The sequence below is a fragment of the Hemiscyllium ocellatum genome, chromosome 14, assembly GCF_020745735.1.
Source record: "Hemiscyllium ocellatum isolate sHemOce1 chromosome 14, sHemOce1.pat.X.cur, whole genome shotgun sequence".
Lineage (NCBI taxonomy): Eukaryota > Metazoa > Chordata > Chondrichthyes > Orectolobiformes > Hemiscylliidae > Hemiscyllium > Hemiscyllium ocellatum.
The window spans coordinates 17,121,022-17,142,032 of NC_083414.1; the positions used below are offsets into that span (position 1 = coordinate 17,121,022).

Here is a 21,011-nt window from a genome sequence, read left to right on the forward strand (position 1 = left end):
ATTAATAAGGACGAGATTACACAGTGCTTGGAAGCGGGTGGTAAAATAGAACAGAGTCAGCATAGCTTCATCAAGGGGAGGTCATACCTGACAAATCTGTCTGAATTCTTTGAGGAGGTAACAAGTGAGGTAGACAAAGGAGAGTCAGTGGACATGATCTATTTGGATTTCCAAAAGGCCTTTAACGAAGTGCTGAACAGGAGGTTGCTAAATAAGGTAAGAGACTACGGTGTTAGGAGCAAGATATTGGCAGGGAGAAAGGATTGCCTGACTGTCAGAAGGCAGCGACTAGGGATAAAGGAGTCTTTTTCAGGATGGCAGTCAATGACTAGCAGAATTCTGCAGGACTCTTTATTGGGACCATGACCGTTCATGTTGTATATTAACAAACTGGTCGAAGGAACTGAGGGCAATGTTGAAGGTATTCAACATTATGGGTATTCAAATGACACAAAGGAAAGTGGAAGGAAAGGTAATGTCAAGCAAGCTGGGAGGCTTCAGAAGGACTTGGATATGCTAACAGAGTGGGCAAAAAGGTGGCAGATGGAATATTATCGGGGAAAGGGTGATGTTATGAACTTTGGTAAGAAGAATAGAGGCATGGACTATTTTCTGGATGGGGAATGGCTTCATAAATTTGAAGTACAAAGCAAATATTGGAAGTCATAGTTCAGGATTCTCTTAAGTTTAACATGCAGGTTCAGCTGGCAGTTAAGAAATTAAATGTAATATTAGCATTCATTTCATGAAGGCTAGAATTCAAGAGCATAGATGTGCTACTGAGGCTGTGTAAGACTCTGGTCAGACTACATTTGGAATATTGTGGGCAGTTTTCAGCTCCATATCAAAGGAAGGTTACCTTGGAGGTAGTCCAGAGGAGGTTTATGAGAATGATCCCGGGGATAAAGAGGCTTGTCATATGAGGACAATTGAGGATCCTTAGTCTGTAATTGATGAAGTTTAGAAAGATGAGAGAGGATCTCATTGAAACTTACAGAATACTGAGAAGCCTTGATAGAGTGGATGTTGAGAAATGTTTCTGACAATAGGAGAGATTAGAACCTGAGGGCACAAACTCAGAGTGAAGGGATGACCTTTCAGAACTGAGATGAGGAGGAATTTCTTTAGCCAGAGGGCAGTCAGTCTGTGGAACTCATTGCCACAGAGGGCTGTGGAGGCCAAATCATTGAGTGTATTTAAGACAGAGATAGATAGATTCTTGAATAGTAAGAGGATCATGGAATACAGGGAAATGTAGGAGAAGGGTGTTGAGAAACATATCAGCAATGACTCAACAGACTCAAGGGGTCAAATGGCCTAATTCTGTTCCTATATCTTATCTTGTCTGTGCTCACTTTCTCGGTTCACAACAGAGTCATATATCACGGGGGGGGGCATTCAACTTATTTTGCTTGTGCCAGCTTTTCACAGAGCTAGTCAATTAGTCCTAACTCCCTTGCTCTTTATTCATCGCTCTGTAAATTGTTTACTTTTCAATGTTTATCTGGTTTTCTCTTGAAAGCTACCCTCCTGATTTTGCTTCCATTACTCTTTCAGGCAACACATGGCCAATTGCTAACAATAAATGTTTTCCTCATTGCCCTTTTGGCTTTGTGGTCTTTAGGGAGATGAGGAATGTCTACATGAATAGTAGGGAAGAAGGGAACTGCACTTCAACAAACCTCGACAGAAGCTAAATAAGATGGTGGGTTGGGGGAATGCTATAAAAAAAAGGCTGACTAAACCTCAAGGCTATTTTAATGATGAAGGCCTTACAAACCGAACTGAATTTTCTGTTTAATAACCAAGAGGAACAAGCTCATCAGGTCTGGCGGCATCTGTGGAAAGAAATCAAAGTTACCTTTTCGGGTTGAGTGAGCCTTCCTCTGAATTTTCTGTTCTTTAATATGGTTTCATCCTCAATCAACCACTTTGCAATAATAAATACTAGTGTGATCTCTTGGGATAGTACTTATGATTTGTTCTTTACTTCTAACTGAAGTAGTTATTATGGAGGTTTGACTGCATTGTTGTACCCAGTACCTTTCTTGAAGGGATGTGATGCGTCTGCAAATAAGATTTGATGTGGAGGTGCCAATGTTGGACTGGGGTGGATAAAATTAAAAATTACATGACGCCAGGTTATAGTCCAACAGGTTTATTTGAAAGTACAAGCTCTCAGGGCGCTGCTCCTTAATCAGGTAGCCAGTGGGGCAGGATCATAGGACACAGAATTTATAAGTAAAAGATCGAAGTGTCATTACAACTGATGTGATGTATTGAACAAACCCAGATTGCTGTCAAGTCTTTAACCACACAGAATGGGGACACAGGTTTCGATTGATTAATATATAAATCCCAGAACATCTTTCAAGTCACAATCTGAGATAACTTAAGATTTTACCAGTATAAAAAAAGTGACATCTCAGCTCAGACAATGTGTTAAAGGCGTGAGGTTAGAGTCTGCCTGTGTCCCAGCCTTGAGTCAGACTGGTTCTCTTTCCAAAGTAGGAACTAATAAGATATCATATGGATTGACTGTCTACACACTGTGTGCTTTTTGAACAAAATAGAATGTATCTGCAAGTACAAATTCACCCCATAGATGTGTGTGAGAGAGACAGAGAGAGTGAGTGAGTGAGAGTAAGAGTGTGCGCGTGTTTAATAGAGTGTGTGCACAAGTGTGATGGAATATATGCCTGTGAGTGGGTGTCCACACGAGTGTGTGTGTGAGAGAGAACGTGTGTATGAGAGAGAATCTGTGTTAGTGTCGGAGTGTGATCGTGTGTGAGACTGAAAGATTATCTGAACCAAAATGTGAAAACGTATGCCTTAATTCTAGATCTGTCCTTGCTCGTTTTATTAATAAGCAAGCCTGGCTGGTTAAACATTAACAATATTAACCATGACATTTACTGTGTTTTATTAACCTATTTGGTTTTGATAAGGGATTATTGAGACTGTTGGATAGACGGGGCTTTGTTCATTGCCTGTTGTCTCATTGTGCAACAATCTCAACTGGAAAGTATTCTCTCTAGCTCCTTTTGAAGGAGAATAAGTATGAGACATAAGCTCCAATGATTTAGGGTCACCATTTGAATTCAATTTAAAAGCTTTATTACTTTCAGAACTCAGAAATAGCAGTAATTACCCTTTGGAATCTCCTCATTTTTATCAGCTTAAAACAAGGACAGGCTATTTGTAGGTGATTTTGACATAGGATAATTTGTGTCTTCTGGAATATAGAATGGTATGGAGTTCTTGACTGAGATCATAGATTCATACAGCTATACAGTATGGAAACAGACCCTTTGGTCCAACATGTCATGCTGACTAGATATCCTAAATTAATCCAGTCCCATTTGCCAGCACTTGGCTCACATCCCTCTAAATCCTTCTTATTCATATATACATCCAGATACCTTGTAATCGTACCAGCCTCCACCACATCCTCTGGCAGAACATTCCATACACACAACACCCTCTGTGTGAAAACGTTTCCCTTAAGTCCCTTTTAAATCTTTCCCCTCTCACTCTAAACCAATGCCCTCTAGTTCTGGAGTCCCCCAATCCAGAGAAAAAGCCAATCCATGTCCATCATGATTCTATAAATCTCTATAAGGTCATCCCTCAGCCTGGCTGCTCCAGAAAAAACAGCCCCAGCCTATTCAGCTTCTCCCTATAGCTCAAACCCTCTAACCCTGACAACATCCTTGCAAATCTGAATCCTTTCAAATTTCACAACATTCTTTCTGTAGGAGGGAGACTGGAACTATACACATTATTCCAAAAGTGGCCCAACCAATGTCCTGTACAACTGCAACATGACCTCCCAACTCCTATACTCAACACTCTGACCAATAAAGGAAAGCAAACTAAATGCCTACTTTACTATCCTATCTACCTGAGACTCCACTTTCAAGGAACTATGAAACTACACTCCAAGGTCTCTTTGTTCAGCAACACTCCCAGGATCTTACCATTAAGTGTATAAGGAGAAAGTGAGGACTCCATCCTAGCCCCTCACACCAACTCACCTTCTACTCCACTTTCAAGGAACTATGAAACTACACTCCAAGGTCTCTTTATTCAGCAACACTCCCAGGATTTTACCATTAAGTGTATAAGGAGAAAGTGAGGACTGGAGATCAGAGTCAGAAGTATGGCCCTGGAAAAGCACAGTCAGTGAGGCAGCATCTGAGGAGCAGGAGAGTTGACATTTTGAGCATAAGCTCTTCATCAGAAATGTGGGAGGGGTGGGACTGGTGGGACGGAAGCTCGGAACACGATGGGTAGATGAAGGTGGGGGGTGTGTGATGATCATAGGTCAGAGTGGAGGGTTGAATGGATAGGTGGGAAGGAAGCTGGACAAGTAGGACAGATCAAGAGGGTGGTGCTGAGTTGCAGGGTTGGATCTGGGATAAGGGAGGGGGAGGAGAGATAAGGAAACTGGTGAAATCTCCATTGATCCCGCCTCGTTGGAGAGTCCCAGGCAGAAGGTGATGTGTTCTTCCTCCAGGCATTGAGTGACTAGGATTTGGCAGTGGAGGCAGCCCAGGACTTGCATGTGCTTGGTGGTGTGGGAGGGGTTGTTGAAGTGATTGGCCACAGAGCAGTGGTGTTGTTTAGTGTGTGTGTCTCAGAGATGTTCTCTGAAATGTTCCCAGGGTCTGCTCCCAGAAGGATGAATTCTACTCCAGAACATCCCAGATGACCTCCTACTTCAAGGACAATTTCCCCTCCTAAGTGGTCAACAATGCCTTCCAGTACATATCCTCAACTTCCCACACCTCTGCCCTTGTACCCCACCCCTCCAACCCCACCAAGGCCAGCACACCTCTGGTCCTTACCTTCTAATCCACCAACCTCTGGATACAATGCATCATCCTGTGCCATTTCTGCCACCTACAGTCAGACCCAACTACCAGAGATATATCTCCCACCCCACCCTTTCAGCATTCCGCAGAGACTATTCCCTCCATGACTCCATCCTAGTCTCTCACACCAACTCACCCTCCACTCCCAGCACCTTTCCTTACTGCTGCAAGAGGCATAAAAGTGTGCCCAGACCTCCCCCCTCACCTCAATCAAAGACCCCAAAGGATCCTAACACATCTGGTAGAGATTTTACTGCACCTCCAAACACCTCATCTACTGTGTCCATTGCACTCAATGTGATCCCCTTGTTCTCTGCTTTGTTCCTTCCTGCCCTGACTGGTTGACTTGCTCCTTGTCCCAACTGTACCAGTCTCAGACTGATCTCTTTCCTCACTATTTCCGTGGGTCCCAGCCCACCACCTTATTAGCTTCAATCCTCCCAAGTAGCTCTCGAAAATCTACCTACCAGGATATTAGTCCCCTTCCAATTCAGATGCAATCCGTCCTTCTCATACAGATCACCTCTATCCCAGGAGAGATTCCAATGATCAAAAAATGTGAATCCTTCTCCCCTACACCAGCTCCTCAGCCATGTATTCATCTGCTCTATCCTCTTATTCCCACCCTCACTAGCTTGTAGCACTGGGAGTAATCCAGATATTACAAACCTCGATGACTTCCTTAATAAATTCCTACCTAACTTCCTACATTTTCCCTTCATAATCTCATCCTTTTTCCTTCCTATGTCATTAGTTCCAATGCGTACAATGGCCTCCTGCTGGTTCCACTCCCTTTTGAGAATATTCTGCACATTATCCAATATATCTCTGATCCTGGCATCAGAGAGACAATACACCATTCTAATTTCCCATTGTCAGGCACAGAAACCTCAGCCTATGCCCCTGACTAGAAAGTCCCCTATCACAATCGATCGCTTGGAACCTGACGTACCCCTTGTTACATTAGGGCCAGTCTCAGGACCAGAAACTGTTTGTGCTACGTTCCCCTGAGAGTCCATCACCCCCTACATTTTCCAAAACAGCATACTTGTTTGAGATGGGGATAACCATAGGAGACTCCTGCACTACCTGCCTCCCTCTCATACCTATCCTGGTGGTAACCAATCTATCTGCAGCTTTTCTCCCTAAATATAACTACCATCCATCACACCTTTTAGCTCCTGCAAATTCCTCATTGCCTCTAACAGCCACTCAAACTGCCATGTGATCTGATAGCATTCACAACCTTACTGCAGACATAATCATCAGTAACATGGAAATTCTCCCTAATCTCCCACATCAGACAGGAAGAGCACATCACTCTACTAAACGCCATCTTTGCACCTTAACGACCTACAGTAAATAGCGCAGTCTTACTGCTCTACAAAACACTGCTCCAGGCTAACTTAGTACCTATGTTTTATATTTTTAAGTTTTAATCAAGAGACAGATCTCAATAAAACATATAACCCAAAAAGAACCCCCTCCACTCACTATTAAAAAAGACTGCAAGGTAACATTTAAAAAGTAAGCACTGATCTGCTCCTGTGCATTGAGCTCTCCCACACATGCTCCTCCAAGGTTAGGTGTGAATTTCACTGTCTGTTAATTTTTTTTAGATGCACTTCGATGTCCAGAAATACTTGAACCCAAACAGCAAAGGCAGTAGCTGTGCAGATTCACTGCTGCATCTGACTGCAGTGTAGGTTTCTTTCTCTCTCTTCAGGTCATTGAAAGAAATCGACAGAGTACATAAAGAGAAACTCTATATTAGGCTTGTCTAAGAGAAGAGTCAGGTCATTCAAGGGAGAAATTAGGGAATATTTTTTCACACAGTGGTGATAGATGTGTGAAACTCTCTCTCACATTACCTTAACTAACAATTATAACCTGAGGTCAATTGATTTTTACTGTCTTAGCAAGGATGTTAAGTCTGTATGGCAACATACATGTGGGTGTATATACTTGCCACAATGTCACTCAATGACAGAACAAGGTCCAGGGGCTGAATGGCCTACTGTTGCTCCAATGTTTTGGTGAGTTTATTTATATCATGCTGGTGCTCACATTACAATCTAAGTGTTATTTTGCAGTCTGCCTCCCTGGTACCTATAGTCTTTGACAGAGTTATGAGCATCCATGTTGGTGATTGCATCCATCTGGAGGATCAGTCTGGCTATAAAGTTTTATTAATGAACAATTATTGTTATACTTGGCTGCATGCTGTGCCCTTTCTGAGAAATGGTAATTGCAAGTAGTTCATACTTTATATTCTTGAAGGATTCACTTCACCTTTAGTTCCCATTCGTCATGATGTTGAATGCATTGGGTGAAGTCCACAATTGGACAAGCATGACCAACTTTAATCTTCTTTGATGCTGGAAATATGTCATTGTGAGTTGATTAGCTCATTAAATATCCCACTGGTTTTGTAAGAGAGAGTTAGGTGGGGCATGAAACAAGTGCTCAATGAGAGTTTTATGGCACAGGGATAGTGTACCTGCCTTGGGTCAGAAGGTCTAGGTTCAAATGTCACCACCTTGGAGGTATGTCAGAACAGGTTGATTAAAATAACTGACAATCATTGCCATTCAAATGCTGCTGCTGTTGAAAGATGAAGCCAGTAATATTTTCCAGAATTTGGTTGATTTGAATGATATTTCTTTCTTCATTATTTTGTTATGTATGGATCAACAGAAAACAGAAGCTCTATGCATTGAACATGCAAGTATTGAGTACTCTACAAAAAAATGCTGGCATTTTAGTTGAAACTGAGCAATACAACAATGTACATTGTACAGTACGTCTTTCAGTTGTTTGATTTGTTGTCTAACTCATGCCAACTCCCATTCACTCCTGTGCTCATGAATGAACAAAGCAGCAAATTGAAAATTCTTTTCTTTATGTCCAAATCCCATCAATATCTTGCCCTTCTCTATCTTGATAACCACCTCCAAACTACAATGCTCCTAAAACTTTGCATTCCTATAATTCTTGCCTCTTTTACTTCTTTTGTCCCAACTGACCTGCCTTTAGTCGTCTAGGTCTGAAACTCTGTAATTTCCTCTTTAAATCTCTTCTCTTTTAAATTGCTATTTAAAAACTATATATTTTATCAAGAATTTGGTCAATTGTCCTTTCATTTGTCCTGTTTCTTCACAATAATATTGGTCCTATTTCTTTGGCTCAATGTCAAATTTTCTTTAGTTAATTTCTCAAAGTGCTTTGGGACTGTACAACAGTAAAGGTATTATTTACTGCAGTTTGTTGTTGGTTTAGCCCTGTTTTGGAGATTACTATACAAGGTAACACATGACAATGATTTGAAGCAGTAGTTCAGAATCTATCGGAGGTTGCACATTTATAGTTCACACCATATAAAACCACCTTTTACTCACATAGATTAATGCGAGGGGCCCATTCTTTCTAGCAATTGAAATGCCAAACACATACTTCAGTTGTGACACCAGCACATGGACTGCTGCACCAGTTGTGTAACCTCGGACAAGAGGGTCAGACAGGTATGTGACAACAAATCCAAACCGTATCAATCCCAACAGGATCTGCATAGATTGAAGAAGAAAAATAATTACTGATACAATGATGATGCTTTTGCCCCAGTGATAATCTATGCAACCTAAGATCCACGTTGCACTTTCTCCCCAATTAATCTGTTTCCTTTGAGAAAGTTGTGTGTGTCTGTACTGCTGCTCTGTCTTTGGAAAACAGCAAGATAACAAAGTTTTCATTAATCAGCAACTATTGTCACTCTTAACTATATTGCATATCCCATGTGAGCACAGGCAATTTAGAGAGATCAAGGGTTCAACAAAACTTTATCTTGCTGAAAACCATGTTTCTTATGGATTGGACAAAGTTCTATATAAGACAGATACAACTTATTTCGGCAGTGGATCAAAACAGTATAATACACCACCCCCACCGTCTGCCATGTATCCTACCTGTGTGTACACATTGCCTGTTGTGAACACTGCCCAAAATGCACCCCACCTGTTCTGGATCCCACCCATTATGACCTCATGTATTATGCATCCCATCAGTCTGTTTCGCTGTAAGCTATTCCCATATTTTTGCATTACAGGAAAGAACTCAAGGCAATACGCCAGGAATCCAGGTCAACCCCTCTCCCATTTAACAAGTAGAAGGGTCCAAGCAAAATAGAATGATTTAACCTATTATTTTCTGGCAGTGAGAATTTCCTAAAATCTTACAGATAGTTCACCATTATTTCATTTTGGGGGATTGTACAGGTTAACTCATTCTATTATTCGGTCATGAATGTTCCTAAGAGGACCTCTGTCTCTCATGGCACTAGCCCTTGATAAACAACTTAGTGATTGGCATTGTTCTACTCCTCGTTGGATTATGCCGCTGAACTCTCTTTCTTGTTTCATTTAAGTCTTATTGCCCAATGAACAATTTCCTATGGCCATGCTGTTCAGACACCAGGATAAAGGAACAAGAGACAGGCCTGAGTGCTGTGACCCCCCCAATTATTATCTCTGAATCACTGTGACTGTAACTTCTCAGTGCAATAATGTAATGTGTGAGCAGAAAACAAGTGGTTTCATAAAAGGCAAATTGATGTTGGATGAAGCTGGATGGATAATGAGTGATGAAGAAGAGGGATTGGGTAAATAATGAAGGACAGCTAAAGGAATGGGCTGTAGATCACAACAGAGGTGGAATTTATTGCCTTAGACTTAATAATTTCCATGAAACCTGGGGATACTGCAATTTCTTATCTGGTCTGCATGCAAGCACAATTTCAAATCGATCTGATTGATTACTTTGGCATTCTACAGCATTTAATCCTGCTTCTCTTCCTTCTCTCTTTCCTGCTTTCCCCCCAACCCCCACCCCACCATGAATGCTAAGTCCTCTCTTTCTTGCAACAAGAAGTTAACTCACCTGAAAGATCCCGCACAAGAAGGTAACCATCGTTGCTGCTTTCACCCTCATTAAATCCCGTGCCACGGTATCAATTTCTGCCGTTCCATTTGTAATGTTGTGAGAATTGATCAAAAAGTTCTCATCTGGGGCTATTCTCTCAGTTATTGTCCCCAGCATAACACTTAGTACTGCAAAGGAACCTGTGTCAAAGGTGGCAAAATATAAGCATCATTTTATATAAGATATTCTGATTTAGATCATAGATTATGAATTTCCTTTCACTTTTAACTATCAAAAATACTATGAATATTACCTTGATGTTGAATCATTGACACAGCATAACAGAGCATTACCCTTCATAGCACATTGAAACATTACCCTCAATGCAATGATATAAAAACACCTAACGATTCTCAGCCAGTATTTAAATAGAGTTGAATTTCTTTATGTTTCTTGTGTTGTGGCTATCACTAACAATATTTTTCCCATCCCTGATTGCCCTCAATCTGAGGGGCTTCCTGAGCCATTTCAGAGGGCAGCTGAGAGTTAAGCACATTGTGTGGGTCTGGAGTCACATGCAGGCCAGACAGGGTAAGGATGATCCTTTACTAAAGGACAAGAGGGAGTGAAAGGGTTTTTACAAAAATTGATGAGACCTTTACAATCACCGAAACCAAAACTAACTTATCATTCTAGATACTCTATGATCAGCTGAATTTAAATTTCATATGTTGCTATACTGGGATTGGAACTGTCATTCCAAGAGCATTAACTAGTCTGGTGGTGTTACTACAACATCACTGTTAACTCTGTCAAAAAATAATACGTTACAGGAAGCCACATTCTGCTTGTAGTGAAGTGATGGTTGCACCAAGTTAAGCAACATTAGAAGTAGTTAATATGAATGGTCCCCATTTGGAACAGTACGAAGGGAATATAGGAGTGTATGAGTAGGCTTTTCCATAGAGAATCTAAAGATGAAGTTGAAAGGGAGGTTTGACCACTGCCCTATTCAAACTATGGGCTAACAACTCTACAGGGAGGGCATTGATCAACCTGAGTAGCTTTGTAGCGTGAGTGTCTCTTTAAACTGAATGGTGTGAGGTGAATGTTAGTGAAAAGCATGGGTAAGCCTTTGCAAACAAGAGACAACAGATGGCCTAACTGGAGTGGGTACGTTAAATATGGAAATAACATGGAATGGTTATCATTAAACTGGGCCTCTTACAAACACTTGGAGAAACTGTAGTTTCTTCCTGACCACTGAATAATCATTAAGTGGTTGCATGTGATTGATCAGGTTAGAAATATTAGCCAATTTGTAGGAAATATAAAAAGGAATTCCAATAACAAATGTATCTTTTGAAGATTAAAGTTTGGCAAGGCTGCGGCAAGATGTTTTGGCATACATTCCTTTCCCTAATGAATCACGCATTCAGTATCTCAGCAACATTAGAGCAAAAAGGGCAAGTTGTTTTATAAAGAGGTAGCTCACCAACTGAGACATGTCTGGATGTTCCAAATATAAAGTATATAAGCACTGGGAAGAAGGAAGTATAAAGTCCATAGACAGGGGGAACAGCTGCCAAAAGAGCATATGCCATACCTATGAAACAAAATTAAATGTTTATACACCATACCATTTATTTCAGCATATAAGTTAAGATGTTTAGAAAGTATTAGATACTTAAGACCTAAAATGATTAACTATTTCCCGATTTTAATGTCTGTGATGTGTTCCTTTCTGTTCAGTTACCTTGGAGCCTCTCACCAATAGGAAGTCAAGGTGGGTGAAACACCACAAACCTCTTCCTTCCTAACCCTAATGCTTATGATGATCCTTTTGGGATCATCCTTGATGTATTACATGGTACAGGACTGACTTTATTCATTTCTCTTTCCCTATGGACCCCCTGCTGCAGGCAGCTTTCTTTCAGCAGTATTAGTGTCACTCCAGTTATAGATCCTATCTCCATGTTCAGCTCTCTGAATTTTAATGAAGCTGAATATGGGATGCAAAGTATAATGATTGACCAAAGTAATGCTGTCTGCTCAGCACTCTTTAAATGTAGTTACTATGCGTTGAGATTTCATCCTATTTTGTTGCCCTAAAACACATTGATTACATTGTTAGGGGTACTCATGTGGCAATAAGAGGGACTGCAATTAACATTTTGTGACATTTATAAAAGAGAAAGTGCTCACTTTGTGGTAATTGCACAATTCCAACACTGAATCCGGAGCAGATGTCGCCTAATAGCCATTCTCGGTAGGGATACTTGGGCAACCAATGGAGGATTGGGATTAACTTGAACAGAAAGGATTTGGCTTTCGGGCCTGAGCATCTGAAAAAAAAAATCAGTGTTAACTAAGCATAGATTAGATTGTTAATCAAGTGGATGTATTTTGATCAATTTGGTGATAATTTGTTTGAAATCTCTCTGGTAATGACACCTCGAAATCCTAAATACATGCCCAGACAATAAGTTTGTCCATAAGAGACAAAAATGTACATGATGTTTTTAATGAAAAGATATCAAAACATTCCCATTGAAATAAAAACAGAAAGTGCTAGAGAAACTAAACACATCTGGCAGCATCTGTGGAGAGAGAAACAGAGTTGATGCTTCAAGACCATACAGGATTTAGATTTCCAGCATCTGTAATATTTTGCTTCAATCTTCTCTTGTTGAAGAAAATGATAATGTGTAGATTTGGAAGGTGGTGGTGTGATGGTAATAGAATTATGCTAGTAAGCCAGAGGCCCATCCTAGTATTGTAGGGACATGTGTTCAAACTCTGCTGGTGAAACTTAAATTCAACTAATAAAATCGGGAATATTAAGGGAGTCTTTGAAATGATGACTGTGCCAACTATCATTGATTTTCTTTTGTAAGGAAGAATATTTGACTTACTAATGTCCTTATGGGAAGAAAATCTACCATTCTTACCTGATCTGGCCTATACATGTGATAGGTGAAAGTGAGGCCTGCAGATGCTGGAAATCAGAGTCAAGATTAGTGGTGCTGGAAAAGCACTGTAGGTCAGGCAGCATCCGAGGAGCAGGGAAATCATTTCCTGATGAAGGGCTTTTGCCTAAAACATTGATTTCCCTGCTTCTCGGATGCTGCCTGACCTGCTGTTCTTTTCCAGCACCACTAATCTTGACCCTATATATGTGATATCAGGTCCATAGCAATGTGGCTAACTGTACATTAGCAAGGACAAGTTGATGGACCATTGTGTGCAAGACTAAAGGATACTGGAACAGTCCTGACAAGTGGAAGGTTATTTATTTAAGAGCAGAAAGGATTCAAAAGAGTTGAATGTTTACTTGAATAATGTTGATACTTTTCCATCCTAGAAGTTGTTTCACATTATATAGCAATACACTCTTCACACAGGAGCATTATAAAATAATATTTGACATTTGGGTGGCACAGTAGCTCAGTGGTTAGCACTGCTGCCTCACAACTCTAGGGGCCTGGGTTCAATTCTATCCTTGGCTAACTGTCTGTGTGGAGTTTGCACATTCTCCCCGTGTCTGTGTGGGTTTCCTCTGTGTTCTCCGGTTTCCTCCCACCCTCCAAAGACATGAAGGTTAGGTAGGTTGGCCATGCTAAATTGCCTATAGTGTCCAAGGATGTGCAGGCTAGGTGGATTAGTGATGGGCAATGCATGGTTACAGGGATAGGGTGGATCTGAGTGGGATGCTTTTCAGAGGGTTGGTGTAGACTCGATGGACTGAATGGCCTGCTTTCACACTGTAGTGGCTCAATGATTCTACTTCAGCTGCACGTGTATCCTCCAAGTGCTTAGGTTTCCTCCCACAGTCCAAAGATATGCAGATTAGCTACATTGGCCATGCTAAATTGTCTCTAGTGTGCAGGTAGATGGATTAGTCATGGCAAATGTTGGATTACAGGAATAGAGTAGGGGAGTGGATCTGGTTGGGATGCTGTTCAGAGGGTCAGTGTGGACTCGATGGGACGATAGCCTACTTCCACACTGGAGGGATTCTATGATTGAACCACATGTGAAAGCAGTTATTTGATTAAGAATATTGGTACTAAGAAGGAGTGTGAAGACGTATATGGAGGGAATTCTATAACTTAGGGACTGTGCAAGAGAAGGTATGGCAACTAATGGGGTAGACTGATTATAATTGGGAGAAAGTGAGGACTACAGATGCTGGAGATCAGAACTGAAAATGTGTTGCTGGAAAAGCGCAGCAGGTCAGGCAGCATCCAAGGACCAGGAGAATCGACGTTTTGGGCATGAGCCCTTCTTCAGGAATGATTCCTGAAGAAGGGCTCATGCCTGAAACATCAATTCTCCTGCTCCTTGATGCCACCTGACCTGCTGCGTTTTTCCAGCAACACATTTTCAGCTCAGATTATAATTGGGAACTATAAGATAACTTAGAGGGTAATGGGACAGCAGGATATGAAGAAATAGACAGTGCAAAACCATAGAAAAGATTTTAAACAAGAATGAGAGTTTAAAACTGAGCCATTAATGAACTGGTAGTCAACATAGATTAGCGAGTACAGGGCATGATCGGTGAACAAAGCTTGGTGCAAGTTAGGATAGTGGGCAGCAGAGGTTTGAGTGAGTGAAAGTTTAGAGGGGGTAAAATGTGGAAGACTGACCAAGAGTGCATTGGAATAATCCAGTTTCGAATTGACAAAGCCACTTGAAAGCTTCATCAGCAAATGTACTGCGGCAGCGATGCAACTGGGTGATGTTCCAGAGGTGGGAATAGGATGGCTTTATGATGTAGATATGTAATTTGAGGCTGTATTAGGACTCAAACTTGACACTGAGTTTATGGACAGTCTTGTTCAGCTTCAGGAATAGGGATGGATACAGTGTTAGGAAACAAAATTTATTTTTAGAAACAAATACAATACCTTTCATCATTAATCTTCCTTTGGTACAAATTTCTACTGGTCCAGTACAGGATGTTAAGCTTCTAGATAGTGAAGAGGTTGAGATAGGCATTGGTGAAATGCAAATGGAAACCATGTTCTGCTTTCTGATGTTGCCAAGTGGCAGCATGTTGATGAGAAATAGGAGGAGGGAGAAGGTTAAATTTTTGGTGAGAGTGGGAAGGTAAACTGTACAGTAATTGATTCTCTGATCACTATTATATTAATAAGAATGGAAGCAGGCTGCTTTAGCTCCATCCGCCTGGACAACAGTGCAGAACCATTGATTGAAGATGGCATGACCAACCATAAGGGATGGGGATAGGGCTGATATTGGAGACCAGGGCCCTGGGGCAGCCATCTTTGCTTGAATTGAGGACCAAATGCTGGGGAGAGGCTACTGCTTTGGATCAGGTTAAGGAGCAGCGCCAGGGTCTGGGATTGTATTCCTACCCCGACAATGACAGAGGTTACAAAATGTTGAGAGGATAAGTTGAGATAATTTACTTTTATCATAGTCATATAGGATATCAGTTATGACTTTGATAAGAGGCAGTTAAAAATTGTGAAAAGAGAAGTAATTTGATTGGAAAGATTCAGATGTGGAATTCTAGAAGAGCTGACTGTAGGTTTGTGAGTGGCAACATTATCAAGGACTTTGGAGAGCCGAGGGGTAAATTCCACACAACATTCATCCCACACTAGTGGAGTTCGATACATGCAAACTCTATTACTTACGTGAAAAAAATGAAATAATAGTCAATATAGTTGCTGTGCAAAATAGCCCTTTTATCAAAATACCATTACTATACCATTTCAGTTCAAGTTGTTAAGTTTGATTAAAGGAGATTGATGTCAGTGATTATAACTTGTGACATCTCTCCACCTCAGAAAATTAAAATACCAAATTTTCAAAATGTGAAATTTATTTTGTAATTAGGAAGAATTACATACTGTAGATCCAAGACATGAACACAACTTTAAATTGTGATGAATTACTGTGTGAAAGTGTTATTATCAAGTAGCATATTGCAAGCTGTGTTATGCTATAAACATTGTGTTACCACAGTAAAACACTCATTCACAAATTACAAAATAAATACAATGTGACTTTGTGATTACCATCAATTATATGTCAAAGTCAAAATACACAAAAGTTTGAAGTGCATTGAAACTTGGAGTATATTATCCTCAAGTCAACAATGTGAATGAATGACATAGGTGTGAGAATGAAAGAGCATTGAAAGAAATATGAATGTTTTAAAAGTAGATGAATTTATGACTGTATTTAAGCTCTACCTGTATGATCTATGACATGCTATTTTATTTATAGAGTTTATGGGTCCCATGTGATTGACAGAAAAACAAACTGGTAGGAAAATCTAAAGGTTTTTAATTACTATACTGAGGAAGAGAGTATGGTTCATTTGAGACCAAAGGGGGAACCTACACATTCAGCTAAAAGATGTAGTTGAGATTTTAAATGAATCCTCAATTTAAATGCTTTTCTGTCACAATACGGTTGACTGCTTTGACCATTATTTGGTGCCACAAAACAAAATTTTGAAGTATCTCTCCCATCTGTTGCCATCTAGTACATTATACAGAATTAATATTATCAACTAATTGTAGGCAATGCAAGAGGCATAGTTTCCTTTAAAATTCCTTGTCGTTCTTGAATCCCATATGTTTCCTCACCACATTGAGCACATCTATAGATTCATAGAGATATACAGCATGAAACAAACCTTTCAGTCCACTGCATCCATGCCGACCAGATATCCTAAACTGATCTAGTCCCATTTGCCAGAATTTGGCCCAGATCCCTCTAAACCCTTCCTATTCATGGATCCTTCCTGATGCCTTTTAAATGTTGTAATTGTACCAGCCTCCACCACTTCCTCTGGCAGCTCATTAAATACACGCACCACCCTCTGCGTGAAAAAGTTGCCCCTCAGCTCCCTTTTAAATCTTTTCCCTCTCACCTTAAACCTATGCCCTCTAGTTTTGAACTCCCTTAGCATAGGAAAAGGATCTTGGCTTTCCACCTTTTCTATGCCTCTCTTGATTCTATTAACCTCTATAAGGTGACTCTTCAGGACTGACACACCAGGGAAAAAGAGCTCAGATATTGTAAATGTTAATGTCTAAATGCAATTAAGTCCTGAAGCCTAAAGAAATGTTCTAGTTACTGCACAAAGTAAAGTGAAGGTTCAAGTTATCAAGAAAGGTCGGATAGGCTGGGACTTTTTTCACTGGAACGTAGGATGTTAAGAGGTGACCTGATTGAAGTTTATAAAATAATGCTTTGTATGGGGATTCCAAAAGCATAGAAGAGGCGCTAAATGAATATTTTTTGTCAGTATTCTCACTGGAAAAATACAATGTTGTCAAGGGGAATACTGAGATATGGGCTATTCGATGAGGATCGAGGGTCATAAGGAGAAGGTGTTAGCAATTCCGAAAAGTGTGAAAATAGTAAGTGCCCTGGGCCAGATGGGATTTATCCTAGGATTTTCTGGGAAGGTAGGGAGGAGATTGTGAAACCTTTGGCTTTGATCTTTATGCCATCATTGGCTACAAGAACAGTGTCAGAAGGCTGGAGGATAGGAATGTTGTCTCTTTGTTTGAGAAAGGGAGTAAAGACAACCCTGGTAATTATAGACCAGTGAGCCCTACTTCGGTTGTGGGTGAAGTGTTGGAAAGGATTGTAAGAGAGAGGATTTATAATCATCTAGAAAGGAATCATTTGATTAGGGATAGTCAACACGATTTTGTGAAGGGTAGGTCGTGCCTCACAAACTTTATTGAGTTCTTTGAGAAGGTGACAAAACAGGTGGATGAGCGTAAAGCTGTTGATGTGGTGTGTATGGATTTCAGTAAATTGTTTGATAAGGTTCCCCATGGTAGGCTATTGCAGAAAATACAGAGTCATGTGATTGAATTGAATTGAATTGAATTTATTGTCACATGTAGTGATTTAGAAGTTTGGATCAAATATTGGCTAGCTGTAAGAAGACAGATGGTGGTGATTGATGGGAAATGTTCATCTTGGAGTTCATTGTTGTGGTTCTGTTCGCCGAGCTGGAAGTTTTTGTTGCAAACGTTTCGTCCCCTGGCTAGGCGACATCATCAGTGCTCTGGAGCCTCCTGCGAAGCGCTTCTTTGATGTTTCTTCCGGTATTTATAGTGGTCTGTCCTTGCCGCTTCCGGGTGTCAGTTTCAGCTGTCCGCTGTAGTGGTTGGTATATTGGGTCCAGGTCGATGTGTTTGTTGATGAATGCCATGCCTCTAGGAATTCCCTGGCTGTTCTCTGTCTGGCTTGCCCTATGATAGTAGTGTTTTCCCAGTCGAATTCATGATGCTTGTTGTCTGAGTGTGTGGCTACTAGGGATAGCTGGTCGTGTCGTTTTGTGGCAAGTTGATGTTCATGTATGCGGATTGTTAGCTGTCTTCCTGTTTGTCCTATATAGTGTTTTGTGCAGTCCTTGCATGGGATTTTGTAAACTACATTAGTTTACATCATGAGCAAAACTAATGTAGTTTACAAAATCCCATGCAAGGACTGCACAAAACACTATATAGGACAAACAGGAAGACAGCTAACAATCTGCATACATGAACATCAACTAGCCACGAAACGACACGACCAGCTATCTCTAGTAGCCACACACTCAGACAACAAGCAACATGAATTCGACTGGGAAAACACTACTATCATAAGGCACGCCAGACAGAGAACAGCCAGGGAATTCCTAGAGGCATGGCATTCATCCACAAACTCCATCAACAAACACATCGACCTGGACCCAATATACCAACCACTACAGCGGACAGCTGAAACTGACACCCGGAAGCGGCAAGGACAGACCACTATAAATACCGGAAGAAACATCAAAGAAGCGCTTCGCAGGAGGCTCCAGAGCACTGATGATGTCTCCTAGCCAGTGGACGAAACGTTTGCAACAAAAACTTCCAGCTCGGCGAACAGAACCACAACAACGAGCACCCGAGCTACAAATCTTTGCACAAACCTTGAATCTTGGAGTTCAGTTACTAGTGGTGTACAGCAAAGACCTGTTTTTGAACCATCTTTGTTTGTCATTTTTATAAATGACCTGGATGAGGGCGTTGAAGGATGGGTTAGTAAATTTGCTGATGACAGTAAAGTTGGTGGAGTTATGGATATTGAGGAAGGATGGTGCAGATTATAGAGGGTAAAAAATGAGGTCAGCAGATGCTGGAGATCACAGTTGAAAATGTGTTGCTGGTTAAAGCACAGCAGGTCAGGCAGCATCCAAGGAATAGGAAATTCGACGTTTCGGGCATAAGCCCTTCATCAGGAATGAGGAGAGGGTGCCAGGCAGGCTAAGATAAAAGGTAGGGAGGAGGGACTTGGGGGAGGGGCGATGGAGATGTGATAGGTGGAAGGAGGTCAAGGTGAGGGTGATAGGCCGGAGTGGGGTGGGGGCGGAGAGGTTAGGAAGAAGATTGCAGGTTAGGAGGGCGGTGCTGAGTTCGAGGGAACCGACTGAGACAAGGTGGGGGGAGGGGAAATGAGGAAACTGGAGAAATCTGAGTTCATCCCTTGTGGTTGGAGGGTTCACAGGCGGAAGATGAGGCGCTCTTCCTCCAACCGTCGTGTTGTTATGTTTTGCCGGTGGAGGAGTCCAAGGACCTGCATGTCCTCGGTGGAGTGGGAGGGAGAGTTAAAGTGTTGAGCCACGGGGTGGTTGGGTTGGTTGGTCCGGGCGTCCCTGAGGTGTTCTCCGAAACGTTCCGCAAGTAAGCAGCCCGTCTCCCCAATGTGGAGGAGGCCACATCGGGTGCAGTGGATGCAATAGATGATGTGTGTGGAGGTACAGGTAAACTTGTGGCGGATATGGAAGGATCCCTTGGGGCCTTGGAGGGAAGTGAGGGAGGAGGTGTGGGAGCAAGTTTTACATTTCCTGCGGTTGCAGGGGAAGGTGCCGCGAGTGGAGGTTGGGTTGGTGGGGGGTGTGGACCTGACGAGGGAGTCACGAAGGGAATGGTCTTTGCGGAACGCTGATAGGGGAGGGGAGGGAAATATATCCCTGGTGGTGGGGTCCGTTTGGAGGTGGCGGAAATGACGGCGGATGATACGTTGTATACGGAGGTTGGTGGGGTGGTAGGTGAGAACCAGTGAGGTTCTGTCTTGGTGGCGGTTGGAGGAGCGGGGCTCAAGGGCGGAGGAGCGGGAAGTGGAGGAGATGCGGTGGAGGGCATCGTCGATCACGTTTGGGGGGAATCTGCGGTCCTTGAAGAAGGAGGCCATCTGGGCTGTGCGGTGTTGGAACTGGTCCTCCTGGGAGCAGATGCGGCGGAGACGAAGGAATTGGGAATATGGGATGGAGTTTTTACAGGGGGCAGGGTGGGAGGAGGTGTAGTCCAGATAGCTGTGGGAGTCAGTCGGTTTATAGTAGATGTCTGTGTTGAGTCGGTCGCCTGAGATAGAAATGGAAAGGTCTAGGAAGGGGAGGGAGGAGTCTGAGACAGTCCAGGTGAATTTAAGGTCGGGATGGAAGGTGTTAGTAAAGTTGATGAACTGTTCAACCTCCTCGTGGGAGCACGAGGCAGCGCCGATACAGTCATCGATGTAGCGGAGGAAAAGGTGGGGGGTGGTGCCAGTGTAGTTGCGGAAGATGGACTGTTCCACATATCCTACGAAGAGACAGGCATAGCTGGGGCCCATGCGGGTGCCCATGGCAACTCCTTTAGTTTGGAGGAAGTGGGAGGATTGAAAAGAGAAGTTATTCAGGGTGAGGACCAGTTATAGAGGGGCATGGATAAGCTGCAGAGCTGGGCTGAGAGGGGGCAAATAAAGTTTAATGGGGAAAAGTGTGAGCTGGTTCACTTTGGAAGGAGTAACAGGAATACAGAGTATTGGGCTAATGGTAACATTCTCGGAAGTATAGATGAGTAGTGTCCATGTGCATAGATCCCTGAAAATGATCACTCAGATTGATAGGGTTGTTAAGGAGGCATACAGTGTGTTATGTTTTATTGGTAGTGGGATTGAGCTTCGGAGCCATGAGACTGTGTTGCAGTTGTACAAAACTCTGGTGTGGCTGCACTTGGAGTATTACATACAGTTCTGGTCACCACATTATAGGAAGGATGTGGAAGCATTGGAAATGGTGCAGAGGAGATTTACAAGGATGTTGCCTGGCATGGAGGGAAGGTCTTATGAGGAAAGGCTGAGGGATTTAAGGTTGTTTTCATTAGAGAGAAGAAAGTTAACAGGTGACTTAATAAAGACATACAAGAT

The 21,011-nt window shown here is 42.0% G+C and overlaps 1 protein-coding gene across 1 annotated transcript in view; it reads right to left on the reverse strand.

The window, feature by feature from the left end:
- Positions 1-21,011, reverse strand: part of LOC132822457 (solute carrier family 26 member 6) — an 86,665-nt gene that overhangs the window by 37,647 nt on the left and 28,007 nt on the right. The window contains exons 3-6 of the mRNA XM_060835836.1: positions 11,997-12,136; positions 11,287-11,397; positions 9,810-9,991; positions 8,276-8,440 (exon numbers count right to left, since the gene is read on the reverse strand). Coding sequence (XP_060691819.1) covers positions 8,276-8,440; positions 9,810-9,991; positions 11,287-11,397; positions 11,997-12,136 — 598 coding nt within the window. The remainder of the gene's footprint in view (positions 1-8,275; positions 8,441-9,809; positions 9,992-11,286; positions 11,398-11,996; positions 12,137-21,011) is intronic.